The sequence below is a fragment of the Linepithema humile genome, chromosome 8, assembly GCF_040581485.1.
Source record: "Linepithema humile isolate Giens D197 chromosome 8, Lhum_UNIL_v1.0, whole genome shotgun sequence".
Classification (NCBI taxonomy): Eukaryota; Metazoa; Arthropoda; class Insecta; order Hymenoptera; family Formicidae; genus Linepithema; species Linepithema humile.
This window is the reverse complement of record NC_090135.1, coordinates 10245770-10268193: the sequence shown is the minus strand read 5'-3', so window position 1 is coordinate 10268193 and position 22424 is coordinate 10245770. Positions and strand designations below refer to the sequence as shown.

The 22424-nt window shown below is 37.1% G+C and overlaps 1 protein-coding gene across 4 annotated transcripts; it reads right to left on the bottom strand.

Moving 5' to 3' along the window:
* Positions 1-127: 127 nt before the first annotated feature.
* On the bottom strand, positions 128-22327 carry LOC105676764 (probable multidrug resistance-associated protein lethal(2)03659). 4 transcript variants are annotated; one of them, XM_012374904.2, is made up of 15 exons: positions 22075-22327; positions 15147-15247; positions 12838-13113; positions 11786-12216; positions 11146-11302; positions 10118-10320; positions 9236-9696; positions 8668-8882; positions 7867-8085; positions 7398-7587; positions 6946-7122; positions 6414-6870; positions 5914-6289; positions 4912-5608; positions 128-3717 (listed from the first exon to the last, which is right to left on the bottom strand). In XM_012374904.2, exons 2-15 carry the CDS (start codon positions 15221-15223, stop codon positions 3574-3576), a joined length of 4080 nt encoding a protein of 1359 aa, XP_012230327.2. In that variant the 5' UTR covers positions 15224-15247; positions 22075-22327; the 3' UTR covers positions 128-3573. The 4 variants fall into 4 exon arrangements, with proteins under 4 accessions (XP_012230327.2, XP_012230330.2, XP_012230329.2 ...); XM_012374907.2 differs by lacking the exon at positions 22075-22327 and adding an exon at positions 21840-21999; XM_012374906.2 differs by lacking the exon at positions 22075-22327 and adding an exon at positions 16896-17037.
* Positions 22328-22424: the final 97 nt, after the last annotated feature.

The following is a 22424-nucleotide window of genomic DNA, read 5'->3' as shown; positions in this document are numbered from 1 at the left end:
CGTGGGATTCTAGATCGGCGATGTGTAACATGTTCGATGTTAAGCTACTGCGTAGGCGATCGTTAAGGCAATAGTGTTATTAAAAATACAAAAAAAAGGAGGAGGGAAAAAGATAAAGGCGGAGCAGTTACATAAATAATCATTTGTATTTATATATATTTCGTTTACAACGATTACGTTACATAGCAGGCACTTGTGTACGTATGGTATTGTAACTCATTTCTCCACCTAAAAAGTACAATACAATCCTATCTATATACATAATAAATATTGATAACGACGACTGCAAGTACGGGGCGTGTAATATGCAGGACGCATCCTTGAAATCTGTCGCGAGGAGCTCGCGACTTTCCATCCTCTTTGGCTCTTTTCCCGCTACCTTCAAACACCAGCCACTCGAACGATTGGAGTTTTATATAAAATTATATTTTAAGATGAAACGCAGATTAACAGAAACAGGTGTTGAGGTAATAAGAGCCCAACAAATATTTCCACGTTGGGACGAACCAGCATTCGAGACCACCTTTACCATTTCTATTAATCATCATAAAAACTATGCAGCCCTATCGAATATGTTTATAAATAGAAAAGATTATGAGGATGAAAGTAGCACAACGTGTGGACGCACATTGTGGGATTTTCACAGCAAACTGTGTCAACTGCATTGTTTTAATGTAATAATTATTTTTACAACATAGTACAACCTATATATATGTATAATGTATTACATTATATTTCATTAAAATATAATCATTCGAATACGACATGAAACTATTTATTACGATAACTTTACTATTATCAAAATTAAGCTGCGATCGAAATGGCTAGTTGAAGTCGCTGGTGTTTGAAGATATCAGAGAGAGGAGAAAAAGGATCGTAAAAATGGACCGCGGATTCGCACGGTGTCGATTTACGCAGGACATCTCGGATTGACTACGACTGTCTTCGTTTGGTATGTAGACTCCTAATATAATCGCATGTGTAATAATTAAGGCAATATATCTCTGGAAGATATATCTCAAAATATTCATATTTAAAATACAAAAAATTAACGATTCTTAAATAAAAGAATCTAAAAATATGCATACAAAATTTAAAAATATATAAATATAAGTTCCAAATTATAAAAAATTCGGATTTAAACATATGTAAATATTTATATATTTAAATATAAATTGAATATTGAAAAATTGAAGAAATTAAGGATCTAAAGAGTGATTTAAAAAATCACGAAGTAGCAAATTAGGAAACAAACATGTAATAATTACATTTTTCATTAATACGAAAAAATCCAATATAAATATTCTCTCTAAATAAATTCTTAATTTTCAAACAGTTCCTTTGCCTGCTGCGAAGCTACTTTCGCAGTCAATCGGAGATACCCGGCGTATTAACCGCTTTCTAGGCTCGGCGGAAAGTTCGCAAGTATAAAATATGATCATCGCTAAAAGGCAATTAAGTACTTCGATTCTTAAGTACTTCGATCGGATCCTGCATCAGTCGCATGAACATCGAATTTAACGCGCTTTCGCGATTTTAATAACACAATGAATAATAAAATTACAACAATAGTAGTAAAAAGTGACGTATGGACGTAGCAGTATTCGCGCTTAAATTTACGCAGAGGCACCTCTTCTGTTTGGTCTTCCTTACATTCATAGCACCAGTGTAACAACAAGAGGAACATTGTAAAATTCTTGCAAAATCGCGGATGTACGCGGACCAATCCGGAAAAATGAGGGGAACACCAGTGGCAAATGAATGAACAGATTACTTGCTACCGTTGCTGGTTTCTTCCGGAGGTCCGTGTACATCCATTCATCAGAGTATAACAAGTATAAAACTAGCTCTTCCTTATGTTATCTAATATTAAGTACGAACCGTTGGTTCACCGATCCTGTGGTGATTAGGAATCCTTTAATGAAATGCTTGAGGAAACTTCCTTGAGGGTCAATTAAGTGCTTGAGGAAAATTCCCTGAGAACCGATCAAAGTATTTAAAGGGATTTCTTGAGAGCCAATTGGGCTTTTCAGGATAAGGATTAATCAAGTATTTAACGATAATTCCTCTTGATGATCAATTACATCCTTCAGGATAATTCTTTGAAAATAATTTCTTCAGAACCAGTTAAGCTCGAAGACGATTCCTTCATTTAAGTCTTAAGGATAAATTAAAGGTTAATTAAATGCCTGAAGATTACATCCTTGAGAGCAATTTTGCGAGAATTAAGCAAATCCTTAATTGAAATTAAATTAACCGAATCATCAAGGTTTCGGAATTTTTGATTCAAGTTTCGAAACATAAATTTCAAAATTTATGAATATTTAAAATTATCCGGTTTTCAGATTTTTGAAGATCTCGGATTTTGAATTCAGAATCTGGAAAAATTTTAAAGCATCTCTTGTTTTCACATTTCAAATTTTTTGTCTACGTTTCCATTCCTTTTATTTGTTCCTTTTATTTTTGCGTCTCAAATTTTTCACTCGTATGTCCGATAAATCTTGGACCATCTAAAAATACAGATAAATAAGAAACTCTTCTCTGACGCAATTCTCTCCGAGGCGATCGATAACAGATATCGGTGGCCCAACGGGTTAAGCTTCATCCTTTCTAGCGGAATCTAGGTCAGGTTGATACAAAAGTGACGTAATAATACTGTAACTGCAGATGCGCGCGGGATGGACGCGAGCTTTCCTTCGAATATCGTTCGGCACTTGATCGGAACCGGCGCTGCATTGGCAATAACGGCGTGTTACATCGAAGTGGCGGAGAATTCGTAATTGGTTTAGAGAGAAAAAAAAAAAAGAGATTAGCTGGACGAGATTGTGAAGCGGCTCGCAGTATAAAAACGATCATCAATTTATTAATCCCGCGCCAAAAGTTTCGCCAGTTCCGCGCTCGGATCCCGCTTGCATTTCCGGAGGTCCTCGCGGTCCTTAAATTCTCCATCTAAACGTTCAGCCGCGCAGAACTTCGAACCCTTAAATCCTGAATCCCAGATTGCACGATCTTTTTTAGCCCCTCTTACGCTTATTTACTTATTTTCTACTTTTCCCCTGGAATGCTTCTCTCGAATCCTGTGGATCTCTTTCTCCGCACATTCCCGGCCTCTAAATCTTCATTCGCGCGGAAACTTTATCCGGTGTCCGAATCTTGCTATCCTAAATCCCGAATCTCTCCCCGATTCTAAAGACTCGAGGCGTCCCGAATCGTTTCGTACACTTATTTCCCACTTTTCTATCTCCCGTCGATCGGGACGTTCTCCAAATTCTCTAGGATTCTAGATCCTTATCACTCTCGCATTTCACATCCTAGTCGCATTAAAATACCATTTCCGCTCCTCGCTCGCGCGTCAACGCGCGGGATTTTGTCGATCCCGCGACAACTAGAGATAAATCCCGAGAATCCAGGATTCTCGGAGGGGGGGGGGGGGGGCTCGTCTCTTCATCCTTCACGCAATTTTGCAAGTCACTAGAGTCGGCTCTCGCGAGAGCCGACTGGACCTTCGACGGGTCACGATATCGCGGAACCTATTTGCACCTAGAAAAAAAAATATTGTCGAGGAACGCTCGATCAGAGCGCCGTGGACGTGCGATTTCGATAGTTGTCGCGGGCGACGCCGGCCAGGGCCTCCGCCATCGCCTTCCCCGTCTCGTGCACCATGTTCTTGAGGTAGCCCGACTCCTTCTGCAGCAGCACATGCGGATGATCGAATTCCTGGCAATAAAAAAAAAAAGTCCGCTTTTGAAGGAGGAGGCCCGCTCGAAACGATTTATGATCCACTCGCGCTGCAAGGGCTATATCTTTCGCGGTGAAATAGCTCGACGCATAGCGCGCGGGACTCGATAAAATATTTACGGGACGTATATATCGGGTGTGTATGTGATGGAAATACGATCACTCTTGCTGACGGTCTGTATTGTGGGACGAAAAAACTTGCGACTGGCTGCCAGTCACTTTTATATTTGGAAATGATCAAAAATAGAAGAGATTCGGCGACGCAATTGAACATGACGATAAATTACAAATGAGGTTTGATTAAAATGATTCAGGAGAGCTGCAATAGTCAAGAATGGCACACATATTTTTATGTTTGAGAATAAACAATAATCAAATTAGAAATATATAACACATCTGAATAATGAACTGATAAATTAATCAAATGCAATTGTGAAATATTCAAGCGAATTCATTGTGCAGGCCAAACATTCATACGCAGTAAACACAATTATAGCATGTTGCATGATCGTATGAATAAGCAAACGCTCAATTCATTAGACTTATTCTGAACAGAAGATTTATGTCAACAAGATATCGGAGAAATATGATTCGGTGACGAATTTGTACAAAACATACAAAAGTAGGCATTCAATACAGTTAAGACAAATATCCCAGATATGATTTTAGGATAAACATCCCAGATTTCAGTCTTCGATCGTATATTAACAATTACTACTTAATATTTATAAATATGAAACCCAGAAGCATAAAAAACTTTAATAAAATAATCGTTATATAATATTTAATATAACATAATATTAATACAATTAACCAATTTTGATTTTCTTTTTATCAAGTAAACTTTAATTTTTATTATACATTCGAAGAGATGAAAAATAAATATTTTCATTTAAAAAACGATAACTTCAATAATTAACTTTTTCAAATGCACAGCCACTGGGATATTTATATTAGGTCACTTCACATAGAAAGCAACCATCAAAGCAAGAATAATTAAAGCCATATATAATTAGAAAATATTTAAAACTAATAAAAAAGTAAAATATTCAAAAATATGTGCAACGCAATTATGCAATTCTTTGCGATCAAACGAGCGAGGATTTCACGATCCCACCTTTTTCATGCAACAAACTACTCTACATAAAGAAAAGAGTAAAAAAAAAAACTCACCACCGCGCTGCCGGCGTCCATCACCAGGATGCGGTCGCTGTCCATGACGGTGTTGAGTCGGTGAGCGATCGTCAGCACCGTGCACTTCTCGAACTTCCGCCGGATCGTCGTCTGAATCAGCTCGTCCGTGCGCGGGTCCACGTTCGCGGTCGCCTCGTCTAGGACGAGGATCGGATTGTTGCGAACGATGGCGCGCGCCAGGCAGACCAGCTGCCGCTGGCCGACGCTGAGATTGGAGCCGCCTTCGTTGATGTGCGCCTCCAAGCCCATTTCCTTCAGTTCGACCTCCTCGAGCGCCTGCCACAGCGGATGATCCGCGTGCAAGTCGAAGGGATCGAGATTCCGTCGGAGAGTGCCGGAGAACAGGAACGGCTCCTGCGGGATGATGCTGATCTTGGAGCGCAGATCGTGCAGACCGATCTCGCTGGTGTTGACGTCATCGATCTCGATCGAGCCCTCTACATCCGCTAGGCGGAAGAGCGCCTGGATCAGGGACGATTTGCCGGCGCCAGTGCGGCCGACGATGCCGATCTTCTCGCGTGGATAGATGATGAAGTTGAGATTCTTCAGCACCGGCGGCTCCAGCGGCGCGTAGCGCAAATACACGCCTTTGAACTCGACTTTGCCCTCCGCTGGCCACTCGGCCTTGGGCTTCTTCTCCGGCGTGCTGTCGAGCGGAGGCTCGCTATCCACTTTGCTGGAAAGTGAATGTTGATAATAATTGAAGAGATCGGAATGCAGTTGGTAGACTTCCATATTCTAAATTTCTTGTCAAAGTTTTATCGATATAAAAATATAAATTTATCTAGATACATTATGAGGAAAAACGTAGAGAAATCTTAGACGGTGAAAGATATAAAATCATAATTGAAGATTCTTTGTGGCCATATTGGATTCTAATATGAAATGTGAGAAATCAAGCGAATTTGCCTTTTGTTCACGTCGAAAAATATCGGATAACAAAAGATGCAGAGAGATCCACGGCGAAAATAAGATAAGCACCTATACTCGAGGATGCGCTCCACCGAGGTCATCTGGTTCTCGAGTTCGGCGCTCTGACGCATGCCCCACTGGAACATGCCGGTGAGACCGATGCTCTGGGTGATCGCCAGGCCGACGTAACCGCCGTCCATCGAGCCGCGGCCGTAATTGTCCATTATAAGGAAGCTCAGTGTGACCAACACGATGTACACCACGCAGAAGACGTCGAGCCAGAGGCCGAAAGCGCGCGACGACGCGATGAAGATGTACCACGCGGACGAGTGGAGGTCCTGGTGACGATCGAACTCCTTCGTGAGAATGTTGCCCGCGTCGAACGCGCGGATCGTCGGCAGTCCTTGGAGAGTCGCGCTCAGATGAGCAAAGACCGGCGAGCGAGCTGAGAAAAATGAAGAATTTACGATCTTAATTTTAAATCCATCAATTTAACGCGATTAATTTCGTGAAATATCTATTTTATCTTCCTATCGAAAATCTAATGAAAAGGTTTAACGAATACTCACTGATGCCCTCGAGTCGCTTGACGCTGCGACTGGTGGCGAGATAGATAACTCTGAGGTAGTAGAAGATAATGCCGATTATCACAGTGGGGATCAGCAGCCAGACGTTCGCGATCGCGACCACGATGATGATGCCGAGCAGCGACAGACCGATCTGCAGACAGTCAATGAGCGCGGTGGGCAGCACCTCGTCCACAGCGCCCATGTCTTTGGAGAAGCGATTGAGCACGCGACCCGATGTGTTGGTGTTGAAGAAGCGCATGGTCGCGCGGCTGATGCTGCGGAACATGTTGTCGTGCAGACGTATGGAGGCACGCATGCACGTACAAAAGAAGGCCCACGAGCGGATCAGAGTCACGACGATTGTCAGCACAGTGACGCCGGTGTAGATGTAGATGCACTGCATGCGAGTGAGCGGACTGTTCGCGTCCTCCGCGACGCCGTTATCAGTTTCGTTCATCTGCAAGATAAATTTATAAGAATTAATAGTGCAACGAATTGGTGAGAACGAAAGGTTGAGATTTTAGCAACTTACGTAATTCTCTTCTATGTCGACCCACCGGGCGATGAAGAAATCGCCGCCGCTGGCTGCCAGCTGCGTCAGTACGCAGAGCATGGCGACAAGGGATATTATGCACGAGTTGCCGCCGGCGCGGAAGTAGCCGCCGTATACTTGTCCGGAAACGTTGCCCGTCGATCGCATCTCAGCCATCTAAAATTAGACATTATCGTAATTTATGTCATTAAAGCTGAAAATTATTTCAGCGTACAATAAAATTGAAAAGTCCGCCGAATAAGAAGCCCTCTCTTTCACGATATCGCAAACGTGAAATTAAATAATTATCGAATACTTATTTCGATTCAATAATACAACTTGAGAAATGCAAAATATCTAAATTAATTTTGTTAGGATTTACAAAATATACGATAAGAGAAATTCTAAATTAAAAAACAAAACATATGCGTTAACAATCGCTTTAGAATTACCTCATCAGGTTCATCCTGTTTCGAAGTATCGTTCGTCATAAAGGAACTCAATGACGTAATGCTAGCTGTACACGAGTTGCTCCGGCTGGCGGGGGCCGAGGAGGGTCGAGAGGTCTTTTCTTCCGTTTGCGTTTGGTTCTCCAACAGCCGACCAAAGTCCACTCCCATGGAGCCCAACTCGTCATAAGTGCTAGTAAAAAGAAAGCAATTGTCACATAAAATGATAAAACTATAATCGTAAAGTTAAGAAACTTAAAAATAAAAATGTAGGAAGGACGAAAAACTTCAAGTGCATAATAAAGATATTAAAAATTAAAGAAGCAAGAATACAAAGGCTTTACAGAAATTAAAGACATTCAAAGTCTGATTTCAAAATTTTATTTATGATATTTGAAAGCAATTGAGCAACAAAAAAAAAAAAAATTGGAACAAGATAAATGAAATAGACAAAAGGAGAAAATTGTAATACCCTTCAGCCTGGATGGCTCCATCCTTCAGGACGATAATTCTGCCGACGTTGTGCAAATATTGCAACTGATGAGTCACGAGAATTCGGGTCTTTCCGCGTAGATACTTGTCGATACATTCTTCAAACATGTGCTTGCCCACATGAGCATCAACAGCGCTCAAAGGATCATCCAGGAGATATATATCGGCCTCGGCATAAACGGCTCTAGCCAAGTTTATTCTGGCAAACATCAACGTTTTATCAATGTATGCGGAGCCAACACATCTTTGAGATTACGTAATGCGAAAGATTCTAAGAAGGTTGAACGCAATTCGCATGCGGCTTTGATTTCGCACAATACTGGCATTCAGTTTTACTTTAACAGAGATTCCTCTCTTAAAAAAGTTAATGTAAATGTACATTTTGTTAAGTGTTCTGACCTTAGAATCTTATATTATTTAGCAAGTTTAGAACCTTACTGCGATTAAAATCTTATACTTTAGAATTCTATACTACTTCTTTGTTCAAAATATAAGATTTTAATGCATTGCAGTAAAGTTCTAGGCCTGTCAAATGATGTGATACATTCAAATGTACATTTCATTCATTTTTATGTCTTAGAATCTTATATCACACCATTTAATAGGTCTAGAATTTTAGAATTTTTTCTTTAGCGCAATACATTGAAATCTTATATTTTAAAGAAAGAATTTAGAATGTTGAACTCTGCACATTTTATTCAATTCTACAGTCACGAAAATTTTATACTATAATTGGTTGTATATTTCGTTCTCTCAGTAAAAAGGATTTCAGGAAACTAACCTTGCACGCTGACCACCGGAGAGACTGATCCCTCTTTCGCCTACGATCGTCTTATCGCCGTAAGGTAGTAGCCTAAAGTCCCTCTTCAACTGACACACCTTGATCACGCGATCATATCGGTTCTGATCCATCTTGCGGCCAAACAAAATGTTCTGTCTCACTGATCCGGCGAACAGCCACGGCTCTTGACTGGCGTAGGCAATCTTGCCATTAATCTGCGAAAGAGTAATAATTTAAGGATAAAATAAAAACGCAAGTGATTTATAAATGAAAATTTTCTTCCAAAAGCAAAGACTCTAAAATCTGCAGAAATAAACGTTAATTAATTAATACAATTTAATATTCTTTTACTTTTAAAAATAAGTATACAATAAAAAAAAGAATTCCATTATAATTATCATTAGAAATTATTTTCTATAATAATAAAAATTTAATTTCATTAAGCAATTGCATAAAAATTTCAATATGTCAAAGAAAGACAAATTATATTTATTTTCAGATAAAACAATTTATTCATCTATTGAAATTTATTTAATTTGACATTAATTGCCAAGGATTGCGAACATACCTGGATTGAACCTTCCTGCAGACGCAGTTCTTTCAGGAAAACATTTAGCAGGCTGCTCTTGCCCGCACCGACCTGCCCGACTATGGCGATCAATTCGCCAGGACGCACTTTTATGTTGATATTGTGCAGGGTTTCCTCTTTCTCGTCCTCCAGCCACTTTGTGCTGCCGTTCTCGATGGAGATGCGGTGCTCGATATTATCTGGTTGTTCCATGTTCACTTGGTTAGACTTCTTTTCGTCAGTTAAATTCTTCTCCTTTACATTCTTCTTCGCGTTCTCCTTCGCGTTCTCCTTCCCGTTTTCATTTGCGTTATGCTTGAAGTTCTCCTTGTTCTCCTGCGCGTTATTCTCCATAATATTGTTCGTTGTCTTCTCGGTTTCGGTAGGCTCAACCTCGTCGTACATCATGAACTTTTGCAATCTTCTTATGGACACCATGGCTTCCGCCACTTGTGTTATTCCTGCGAATTACGAAATACAAATAAACGAAACGGAATAAATCTGAAATAATTTAGCAAAGATTTTTAACGAGTTTAATTGTGCGCAATAATTGCGCGGCAAATGAATTCACGGTGTTTAAAATGATAAAAGTATATTAAAAAAAAGAAGCAAAGAAAGGATATATAAATTAAAAAAGCGAGAAGAAAGATAAAAATAGAAAAAGGGGGAAAATAATGAAAAGGAGGAAAGGTACGAATAAAAAAAGAGAAACGGATTAAAAAAAATAAAAGTAAGGAAGATAAGAAGGAAAAAGGAAATGAAGAAAGAAATACGGGAAAGTTTTATAGCACCGTGCCACTCGTCGACGTCGCCGACAGTAATAACAATGTCCATTTGTTAATTGCGCGTGCCACGCAATTAGTAAACATGACGTGTACACACCTTGCGGGAAGAAAACAGTCATGGTCGTGCGCAGGATGTTGTAATAAGCGGTTATCATGAACACCTTCTCCGCCGTTATCTTGAAGCCGGACAGCACGTACGCAAGCACCGTGATGAACAGCGACATTCGCGTCGAGAAGATGATGAACGACATGGTGACACCTCTGATGTACGAAGTTCCTCGGATGACGTTGATTTCCTTCCTGCGAGCAAATTAAGCTTCGTAGTTCCCTCTGTCTCTTTTCCCCAATCCTGTTTCAGGATTCAACCTTTTTCGACTCGAAAAAATACGGCTGTTTTTTTTTTCAGATTCAATGAAACATGAAAATAGCGGGCTAAACAACATGTGCAATGAACGACAAATAATCACGAATTATTTGTTAGCCAAAGAAAATGCTATTCGACCGCTATTCGACATACTCTCTTTTAGTATATTAATATATTATATCCAAATGCATTAGATATATATTAAAATATATTTAAAATAATAAGTTTCATAATTAATAAAGTTGCTACAAAAAACAGACACATTTAACGTATTTAAATTAATACACTTAAACCCACAAGATATCTGAAAAAAAACAACTATACTATCGTGGCATTAAAAGGCTGCATGTATCGATACTTGAAATTATGGAAATATGAGCACAAAAAATAAAAGTAATCAGAAAGTGTTATCATCTCGTTCGATCGTATCAACACTCTTCAAGTACAAACAAAGCAAGCGCCTCAAAACTTTAGGATGATAAAATTTGATAGATGATCGATGAAAATAAATTTCGACACGTGCGATAAAAATAATCAGATATCCAAAATGTTCCGTGAAAAAATTCATGAATTTATAATAATATAAAATAATTTTTTAGTAAATTGATGCAATTTTAATTAAGATACCGCTGTTGAGATATTATTTATTTTTATCTACAAAGACAATGTGTTTTGCAGATTTTCGAATTTTTTTTCTCAACGAAAAGATCGTTGAACGCGCAATTAAAATAAGTGTAATCAATGTAAGCGATGATACTCACTTTCTCGCCTTTTCTATGAGCGCGCTGAACGGTTTCTCCCAGGTATACATCTTAATAGCTTGAATTCCACTGATGATCTCGTTCGTCAATCGTACTCTCTCGTCGGTCCTAATAGCGGTCCTTAATCTCAGTTCCGACGATTTTTTGCCGAGCCAGCCTGAGGAATTCCGAGATCGAGATGCAAAATAATAAATTAGAAACAACAACGATCAAGTATTTATCAAGCAAGATGTGTTGAATAAAGAAAACGTAAAAAACATTGTGTCTTTATTCTTAGTGTTCGATTAGTAAAAATATATGTTGAAAATAGAAGAAGAAATAAATAAAAATATCAATATTTATTAAAATCTGGAATTCAGAATTTAGAAATTTAAGAATTCGAGGAACCGCAATTTCTAAAATCGGCGTTTAAAAGCTTCAAATGTAAAATTAAAATTTAAAAAATTAGGAAAACAAACTTTCTTATGGAAATTAAGCTTCCCTCATAAAATCACGATAATGAATAATATGTATCACAAAGATAACTCTTTTAACAGCGCAATCTAAGCCCGGAATTAAGTTATCTTTGCACTCGGTCGCTCGATCATGACACTTCTGCACAATGCTAAAATCATCATCAAAGGTGGCAAGTGTCTCTCACCTTGCAGCGGGATGAACATCAGCAGCGAGGCGACTCCGATAATGGCGGACAATCCGATGTCGAGCCAGTAGTACATAAAGTACGTGATGATGATGGTCTCGAGCGGTCCGATCCACAAGTAATGGAGGAATATAATGCCGATGTCGAATCTGTTGACGTCGTTGGACAGCAGATTGACCGCCTGGCCGATCGTCGTCTCGCCCAGCGCGGTCCTCGTCAGCTTCAGCGCTTTCCGGTAGATGAGCGAGCAACAGGCGACGCGAATCTTCATCCCCATATGTAAGATCGCCATCATGTACGGGTGGATGATGAACACGTTTACGGCGGAGCACAGGATGATGCCGAGGGCGTACAGGTACGCGTGCAGCTGGTCGACATCCGTCGTGTTGTAATAGCGCAGCAACTGACCCAGGAATATCGGCTGACTCAATCTGTGCATCCCGAGAGAGAACTTTGCCGTTAATTTAAAGAAATCGATTACACAATGCGCAAAAATAAATTCTGAATTAATAGTCGACGATATCAGTTGGCCTTCCGCGGCATCTGATCTTCGCTCGCGAAGCACGTGTAGCGGAGAAGATAATTGCGATTCTAATAAGCAACAATCGCGTACGCTACACATATTCGCGAACGCACACGAACGAGTTCCGTCATTCATAAATAGTGCGCGCGCGAGTTCGGATTTTCAAGACGCTACGATTTGGCGAAAAATCGATGCAGCGACGTAAACCGAAAATAAAATCTGTTCAACGATTCAGGTTTCTGCTTGAACGTTAATCTTAACGGTGCTAAGATTTCGAAATCTGAAATTCAGAACTCGAAAAACTCCATACTTCAAAAGACCTTGTTGTTAAGAAAGTCGTATTCTCCGTCGCAGTTTCAAGATTAATTTAATCTCACAAGATTAAGCCACGATTCTCTTTCGTGTCGGTTTTACCGTCTCGTAAAAAAAAAAAAAAAAAAACATCGTCTGCAAATTCGGACGCGATTCTGGAGAGTGATTTCTGCGAAGGATATTTTTAATTAGGATACCCGCGGGAATTCACGTATACCTGAGCAGGATCTCCATGGCGGCCAGAACCATTCCATACAGCATGACTTTGGCGCCGTAGCACTTGACGAGGACTCTCATCAGGCTCGGCTGGTCGATCTTCTTTTCTCCGGCGCCGCGTCGCTCCAGCCGACGATTGTACGCCGCGTATTCTTTCTCCCAGGCCTCCGCTATTTTAACACCAAGAATACCACTTGTATGCTCTTTAAGCGGTGTGTACAAATCAGTTACTTCAAGTTCTCTGCGGTAACCCACCCAGAAAGTGCGTAGAATCCAACTGCGAAGAAAGAAAGCAAAGCATACACGTTTTACTCGCACAAAACCGTCCGCAATCTGTCCGCTTTGCGTTAGTTGCGCTACTTTCTTTTCTTTTCTCTAAAGCTCAATTATTTCGGGGCTTAGAAACCACGGAACCTCATTTTCATTTCGATTTTCTCGAGTTTCTTGAGCAAAACTCCTTTTAGAACTTTAAAAAATTGCAATTTTTCACAAAAGGGAAGCATAAAGTCGATCTTTGATTTTTTGAATAAAGTTTTCACAATTTTAGGCGACAGAACTTTTTCTAAAATTGATGAGAAACTTTAGAACTCTTCGGAAAGCAATCAGAATTCTTATTATTTTTTTTTTCAAATTTTGAAAAAATGGAATTAACTTTACAACATGAACAACAGTTTGAAACTAACAATTGAGGACGGTTTTTACAAAACTCAACGTATTATAATAATAAAATTAAAAATCGTCAAAAAGAAGCAAAAACAGAGATAATAAAAATAAGATGTAAAAAAACTTAAAAAATTTATATTCAATAATATAAAAATGTTTTATTTTAATAAATAAAAAAATTCTTTAATTAATTAGCGTGTAATTTGAGAACTTTCTAGGTGTTCGATTTTGTAAAAGTAGTCCTCAACGGCGCATTTGATAAAAAAACCTCTCTTTTTCTGAATAAATAATTCGTTACAAATTTATCTATCGCTATGTGAAATGCGACATCGGAAACTGTAAGTTTAAATTGTTTCATTTTTCATCGATAAGAGAGACAACTCAAATAGAATCACTTCAATCGAGTTCTCGATTTCCGCGTTTTGATTGTTGAAATAGTGAGAATAAAATAATATCGACAATGTAAGACAATATAAGATTAGGTAAATATCGGCGTCAATAAGATAGAGAAAAAAAAATTTTAACGCTGTGTAATATCCAGTAGATAATCCAAGATAGTCTCGATGTTTACCGGACTTATCTGCGGGCTCGATTTCGAGATAATTGACGTTGAATAGTTCATTTATCACTCATTTGAAGCCGATTTAACGTGTCTACTAATAGACATGTGGTCATATGTGCGCGAACAACAGGAAAAATAAAGTGTAACCAGCTTCTTATCTGTCTATTTGCGCGCCTATTTGCGACGATTATTCTTGAAAATACTTAGATGCTGTATGAGAGTACAAGATATCTAATCGAAGCGCAAGATAATATCAATTTCTTCAAATTTCAATAGGATTGGCGAAATCCGATGGCAAAAAAATTAATATCACATAAAGTGTGAAATCGGACTAAAATGCTAATAATTTTTACATTAAAATAATTGCACTTTTATCTTTTTGCTAAGGAATTGAAATTCGAAGAAGAATAATAAAAGTAGTGGACTTTACGAATGATAGAAAAATAGTTCTTCCGGGAATACTAAAAAGTTTTAATATAAAATTAAAAATTAGTGTTTTATTCTAAAGCAAAACAGCATATCTGAATTAATAAATTTTAAAAATAAACAGTCTTGCCTTTTTTGCTCTTTAAATATAAAGTATTCCAAAATAGATTTTTCAATTATTATTTTCTTCATTTTTTTTAAATTAAGAAAATAAAAGGTAAAATTGTAATTTAATCTTGTATTTTAATTAAAATTATTTATATTTTTAAGACATTTTAATAACAATAAAAATAGGCATTAAAACCCTAAATGATTTTAACTCAACTTACTGCAATTTACTTTTAAATTTCAAGCCTCTGCAATTAAAATATACACGATATCATATATTTGTATTCTGAAATTGAATCCTTAAAATCGTCGAGTGATAAAATCGTTGTCTCAATTAGTTCTCGTTTATAATATCTGTATTCCTATTCCGTTCTAATGAGAGACCTATATTCAATAAAAATTTATCAATCTAATATTGACTTTGCATATGTTATTCGAGATTGTCAAACATTACACGCTTAATTTCTCGCTATCTTCTCTCTCTATTTCTATCGAAAAATCTATCAAACGAGTGCCGCACGATTGATATTCGACGTGCTTTTCGTACTTACGAGAACGTGAGGGCGCTGAGGAAGTTGGCGCTCGCTCGGGGATTCTTCACTCTCTCCGTGTACACTTTTCCGTCCATGATGACGTCTCACTCGAGCTTCTTCTGTAAATATAATAAACTTTCGTGTACATGCACTCACACACACCGCGATTAAATAGTTCGACGATATTTGTTCGTGAAAAAAGAAGACAAAAAAACGCCGCGTATTGCATGTGTTACGTGTGTCGCGTGTATTCGCCGCCGCCGTCACTGTCGTCTCTTCTCTCGTTACACGGGGGTCAAAATTTGATAAAGTCCTGATGGTATCTTATCTCCATTATGCGCAGCAAGTCAGGTATGTGTTATTATCAGCGATACACCGTATTGTCACGATATGATCGATTCTCGATGATTTTCATGCACGGCGCGCGCGTTTCGCATTATTGCACGTAAACGCGTAACGTCTCCTCATTAAGCGAAAGCGGCGACAAATACATTGAGCTTCCGATAATTTTCCTTGATTATCATTTCTAATTTATTCGTCATCCCTTTCTAATTTCTAATTTTATCGTCGTCCCTCTTCATTTCAATATTTCTTTTCATGTTTTCCTCATGTTCGCCACACGAGTGATCTTTCAATCTTTCGAAACATCTTCCGCAATGCTTTTACATTTCATTTCACATATTATTTTTATTTACAATATTCTAACGCTTAACTCGATAACAATATATAATATATGTAAAAATATTCTTTTCGTTACGAATACAATTTCGTTACGAATACAATTCCAATGCAAACCTCTTTCTCGAACCTCTCTTTGGTATTCATTTAAAAAATGTAATTTTGTCTCAGATTTTTATTTTCTATGGAAATGAGATTCTATTCAAACTCTAATTTTATTTATTTTATTTTAAAATATGTAAATTGTGTTTCGCTGCAAATTTTTTAGACATGTATTTTTTTCACTCATGTATTTTTACCTCAGAACTCGCATTTCAAAGTATTAAACATAAGAATTAAACAAACGATTAGTTTTTATTTCAATTCAAGTCACCGCAATGTAAATCTTTTCTCCAAAAATCAAGATCAAGTTTCTAATTACAATTTACAATAATATAATTTCCGGCTGCAAATTTTAGGAAAATTATAAATTATAACAGTGCGCGTCGACGGATTAGCAAGTTATATTTAACCTCACTAAATACACTGACTGTATGTATTCGCAGAAATTTGCTTAATTAGCATAAGCAGATAAGATAATCTAGTTTATTACAATTTCATGTATAGGACTGTAGACAAGTGCTTTTTTCTTCTTCCATTTGAACAAACTAATCAGTTAAAACAAACTCCGTAAATTTAACACAACTGTTAAGATATACAAATTTTTGTGTAACAAATCGACGAATTATTCAACAATAGATAAAAAAATTATAATCTGTTTTCTTGCACATATTCAATCAAATCTAATAGTAAAATTATTAAACGCGATTAAATGGTTGGCATTTATATTTCTACACAAATTCCCAAATGTTGAATAATTAATATTTTAAGCCAACTGCGATTGATCAAGTTTTTTATTTACAAGCTTTATATTAATTTTTATTTTCTTTGTTTCACTTTCTAGCGAGCTTTACATATATATTGATATTTTACATTACTATTTGTTACACGTCATTCTTCATGTATAAACTTCTACATTAATTATATTCACTCAATTAATTTATATTTACTCAATCGAAAATAATAAATAAGCAATCAATTTCAAATTACTCCGACAACGATGAATCTTGTGAGAATCTCTGATTACTTTGTCGATCGAGAATTTCGTAACGAATTGAACGCGCTGTCACCGATCACAACATTTCCGAGCGAGAAAGATAAACCTGAACGCGTAACTCCAAGACGCTCGAAAGCGAGTGCCTCTCATTTGCGAATTTGAATAGATTCGCATCGTCGACGACGACGACGACACATTAACCGTAGTTTTATTTACAATCTCATTCAAATGTATACACAAATCTGTTATTCGTAAATATACGCGCGGAGAAACGTGTGTACATGTACATTCACGGAGAATTTAATCCGCGCGAGATGGGCGAAGCCCGCAGGGAAATTTAACGGATCGCGGAGCAAATTTAATCCGCTCCCGCGGCTTGGATAACGGGTCCATTACACTTTGTTACCTAATATTAAGTAATTAGCGAGAGATATTATCTCCGACTCCATAGCGCTTTCCGCGAATAACGCGCTTAGATAAGATTAGATCAAGATGCAAGAGAAATTGCAGATTCTGTCGCAAGTTCTAATTCTAGTTGCTCCCTTTTTAACTCGAGCATCTCGGGCTATGCGGAATTTTGTAATCAAAATTGTATAATTAATATGCGAAATACTGAAACGCGATTAAATATACATTTGATTATATTGATTGAATTTCAACTTTTATCTTTCAATTTTATCCTTAAAAATCTCAATATCAAAAAATAAACAAATAAAATAATAAGATATTTCATATTTTACGCTATTTTTTGTCGGCCTTTTTAAAATTTTACAATATTTCTTAAAAATATCACATTGTTGTATAAAATACATTCCTCAAAATGGATTTTATAGAACAATTTTACAACTTGAACGTAATATGAAATCGAACAGTCGTGTTTAAAGAGTGATATATCTAGAATATATTTAAACATCATTGTGCATTGTGAAATAAATACTTGAAAACGGATTGTGCAACGATAGTTTCGATAACAGAGCTACGATAAAAACGAGTCTTTATCGACTGTTAAAAACAATGATTCAGGATTTCACCGATGACAATGTAAAAACGCTTACCTTAGACTGTAATTTTTCAGATGCGTTTACGCAACGCGGCACCTGTGAAAATAAACACCCTCCCTCGCCGCTTCTTTATCGAATCTCTCGTTTAAAGTTCTCAGATGTTGAAATAATCGTTGAAGCAACGATTTTACTCCTCCAAAAGTTATTAAAGCGACAATTAATACAGAACTAATATTCTAATAATTCATAAATAATTAAAAATTTTTAAATGTCAAAAGCTAGAAAAAATTGTGTAAATATATAATCTCCGCAAATAAGCATAAATTATTTATCGATATCTCGAATAAAGCTTTGTATAACAAAGTATATTTGCCTGTTTTTTTGGACTTTGATCGATTTTGATCGTATTTATATACAACTTTCATTTTTAATACTTACAAGCTTTTCAACGTTAGCATATTAATTATTATCCAGAATCAGTGCAATTTAGCCGTTACAAATAGATTAAATGCAAAAATTCAGTGATTATATGGAAAACTCCGCATAACAGAGATAACGAATAAAAGTATGCACAAAATTGCAAAATATAACGTAATATAAAGAACGTAACATAAAAGACCAATTGTTATATGGTTTTCGATCTGACAAAATGTACTGCAATAAACAGTTCTACAATTTGGCAATCCTTAATTCATTTATGTTGAATTTATCTGAGGCAAGCGAATTAAAAGTGAATTAATTAAATTGCCACTTTCGCGTCATTCTCTTTCTGAGGCGTTATCACATGCTATCTCTGTGCGATCCATAATCGGAGTATTCACCTCTTTCCCCGAGATCTCGGGACACGCGTTATCAGAATATTATCGAGGCAATTAATTAAGCGTGACTGTAATATATGCCATGCGCGAGCGATCCACGGGAATTAGCCCAAACAGTCGAGCTGCGATAAGAAAGTGAAGCTACTAAATAGTCGCACTTTTATTGCACATTTTCGTCGCCTAAGCAAATAATCGCGTAAAACTCGGAAAGAGTTTTACTCGATTGTGCTGTCTCTGTTAATTTCTCATTCGAGTATCTGATTACACCGACGTGTAATTGTACGACTAACCGAAGTGATCGGTTGTTCAAAATACTTTGCATTATTCTTAATATGCAATAATATATTTTTGGAATTACGCGGTATTTATTATCGCAGTTTACGAACACTTTTTAAGCTAGGAATTAATCATATTAAATTAAATTTTGCAAGAATATATATATTAATGTATAATTATAATATTATATTTATGTTTTACTTTATTATTATATAAAATAATTTGTTTAAAAAACATATGTTTAATATAATGACGAGCATTTAGCGTTGAACAAATTGTCTCCTAAATTTGATAAATTGGCGTGGATCCGCCAATCTGTTCGCGATTGTCTCGGTCGCATTCTAACGTACATTTAATTCCGTTACATTGCTCGTTACGTAATAGTCAATTAAAATTAATTTATCGTTGATGTAACGATGGCAGCCGATAAGAATTGCAATTCGTACGTCGTGTTGAATTAACGCGTCTGTTCCACTGCGTTGATAACACGAAAGCGTTATTGATCTATTCGACACGCCTCTCTCAGCGTCGCTTTCCGCTTAATGAAAAGCTTGATCAATTTTATAAATTAATTCAAAAAAGCGAGTGTTCGAATGTTTATTTCTAAACGAAGTTGTTAGAATGATTAAAAACGTTACAGCTATTAAAACAGCCGCTTAATCTTTATTGTTAATTAGACTTCAATAGTAACGCACACGCGTATAAAGTTTCTTAATATATTTTATTCTTTACAAATTTAATTAATCTAGAAAAAATATTTAGTGAAGTTTGTTGATATCTCAATATTTAATCAATAATATACATGTTACTTTATTATTTAACCCGTTGTATCACACGTTACGTGTAACGCTATATTCTTTTCGCAAACAATCCCTAGATCCCGATAAGGAAAATCAGGCAATCGCTATCAACTAAATGTATATTCATGTGAAAAACAACATACGGACTATAGTTCTCCTCGTATGCAAATATGTGCACAATAATTGATCCGCGCAAATAGCAATTCTGATTTCCTTCCCGTCATCGCTTTTTTTTCTGAAGGTCAGACCTCAGGCTTCACGATATTAAGTCTGATTTATGGAGACCCTCGATCGCTAAAATATTTACTTTTCTTCAAAGCCTGCCTCTTCAGGTCACTTATTGACTCAAAACTTACTTGCGCGTTTTAATTTCGCGAGCAGCGCCAGCAACGTAAAAGCAATTATCAACAGATTTGCTTGAATTTGCTTGAATTACGCTTACTGCAAATTATGTAATTTTTTTTTCAAAGCTCGACGTATTCTGTGCGTGTACGTCGCGCGAGGCGTAATCAGCATATCGTCTCATATATATTCCAGCATTTTTCACAATGCCATCTTCCGTTTATCTGAAGATTGACAAATTTTATTATCTATTTGGATCTTCGAGATTTCCCTTATCAAGATCCTCACTCTTAAGAGATCTCGCTTGTATCTCCGATTATTTATAATTCAATCATGGCTATAAATATATTTATATCGAACAAAAATAATAGAAAACAAAAACTTTTTTAAAATAATCCCGCCAGAGACAAAAAGATCGTGAAAAATGGAAACACGTGTTTCGAATTATTATTTCAATATTTATTCCAATCGAACTAACACACGATCACTAGTTTGATTTCCGCGTATTTCTTTTCATTTCTTTATTTTTCCGCTTACGTTTCTAAACAAAAGACTTTGAACATTGATTACTTGCTTAATCACATCCTGTAATACAAATATTTTCTTCTTTATCTTACCTCAACTATTGTAACTGAAATCTCGCGGAGTCATTAACGTCGCACACTTGCGTGTCAAACGTGTATACATACGTATACACATCGTCGGTCACTGTGTCGAAACCCCGAACGTTTCTGTCAAGACGAAGCCTAATTGATCGCGGAATCTATGAAAAAGACAGTAATCGCGGGACCTTGCGTATACCGCGCACATACGTCACGCAGATACATACACGCGAGCTTATTTCGCACACAGAGGAAACGGGTATAAATGTCGTTCGCCAATACAGGCATTACTTTGTAATTTACGACACCGCTAATGGCTCGAATAACTCGCCGAGATATTACCGAGAAGTGCGTGCATCACACGGTAACACAAGAGACGGGAATATAATAAGTGCTGATAAGAGCCATAATGGGCGTTGCATAATCAAAACGGCGGCGAAACTACTTGATTATGGATCACAAATCGTTTAGGACGACCGGCCGCTACGATTTTCAAGGACACGTCCTCCTTTTTCGCGCACGTCCTCGAGAACACTTAAAGTTTCACCTAATTCGATATTTTTGTATTCAATTCACATCGCTTTAATGTTTTAATTTTTTTCAAGTTTTGAAAATCTAATTTCTGCTATTTATCACGAAATGATAGAGCTATTTATAGAATGTGAACCATCAAAAGCGATAAGTTTGTGCTTTTAACGTGTACTTCGTGGTTTGCGTTCAGAGAAATTTGAATTTATTTAATTCTGTAAATACAAAATCTAATAGATACATAAATAAGTTAATTTTCAAGTAAATTTACTTTGCACAAACTTCAGAGCTATGAAAATAGTAAATTCTCACACTTGTCACACAACTGAGCTGTTAAATTTTATCGAAAATATATTCTGTCGCTCTTTTACTCAACTTCCGCTAAATTTTTCATAATATTCAATATATACGATACTTGAATCAATAATAAAAACATTGAATGTTAGATACATCGCGTTATTATATTCGCAGCAGAAAATTAAAAGAAAGAGATGGAATGATACTTATGAAATCTAAAATTGCCGAAGAGTTAAAAAAAAAATGAAAAATTTTTGCACAAACTTTTTTTACCGTAAAAGATTGAAGATCTGTTTATGTCAATCACGTTTCTCAGTGAGAGCGTCCCGGTTTTTATCGCTGCCAGCTAACTAGCTGCAGGCGAAAAGACGCGCGTGGTTAACGTCACCGAAGAAGTGTCCACGCGCTTTTACGTAACACGCGTTTGCGCTTTGTTTCGGATTCCCGGACTGAGTCACGTTTCGCAAGTTCAGCCGGCGCCGGGCGCGTATTCGATCGAAAGACTTACCTTGATCTCCAAATGCTTGCTGAACGAAGATGCGCGCGCTATCAGGATTCCATAACGTTGTTCAATAACGGGTGAGATGCGTCAGTGCCGGTGACGACGGCGACAACGACGGCAACAGGGAACGAGAAAGAACGTGCACGTAAACGAAAGACCGTTACTCGACTACGAAGATGCATGCATATACCACTGATTAACCCCCTGTGATACGCGCCAACCGCGGGCGGAAATTTCTGACGCGATACAAGCACCGCGCGGTGGAATTTATGGGAAACGTCTATCTAAAATTTATTGGTACATTGATATCGACGGTCGAAAAAGTCGTTACCTATTATCGACAGTTATGATTTTAT

Coding starts and splice junctions, on each gene's coding strand:
- LOC105676764 (XM_012374904.2), bottom strand. CDS start 15,223: ATGGACGGAAAAGTGTACACGGAGAGAGTGAAGAATCCCCGAGCGAGC. Junction 6,871..6,945: donor TCGACATAGAAGAGAATTAC/GTAAGTTGCTAA, acceptor TTTATCTTGCAG/ATGAACGAAACTGATAACGG. Junction 3,718..4,911: donor TGGACGCCGGCAGCGCGGTG/GTGAGTTTTTTT, acceptor TTTTATTGCCAG/GAATTCGATCATCCGCATGT.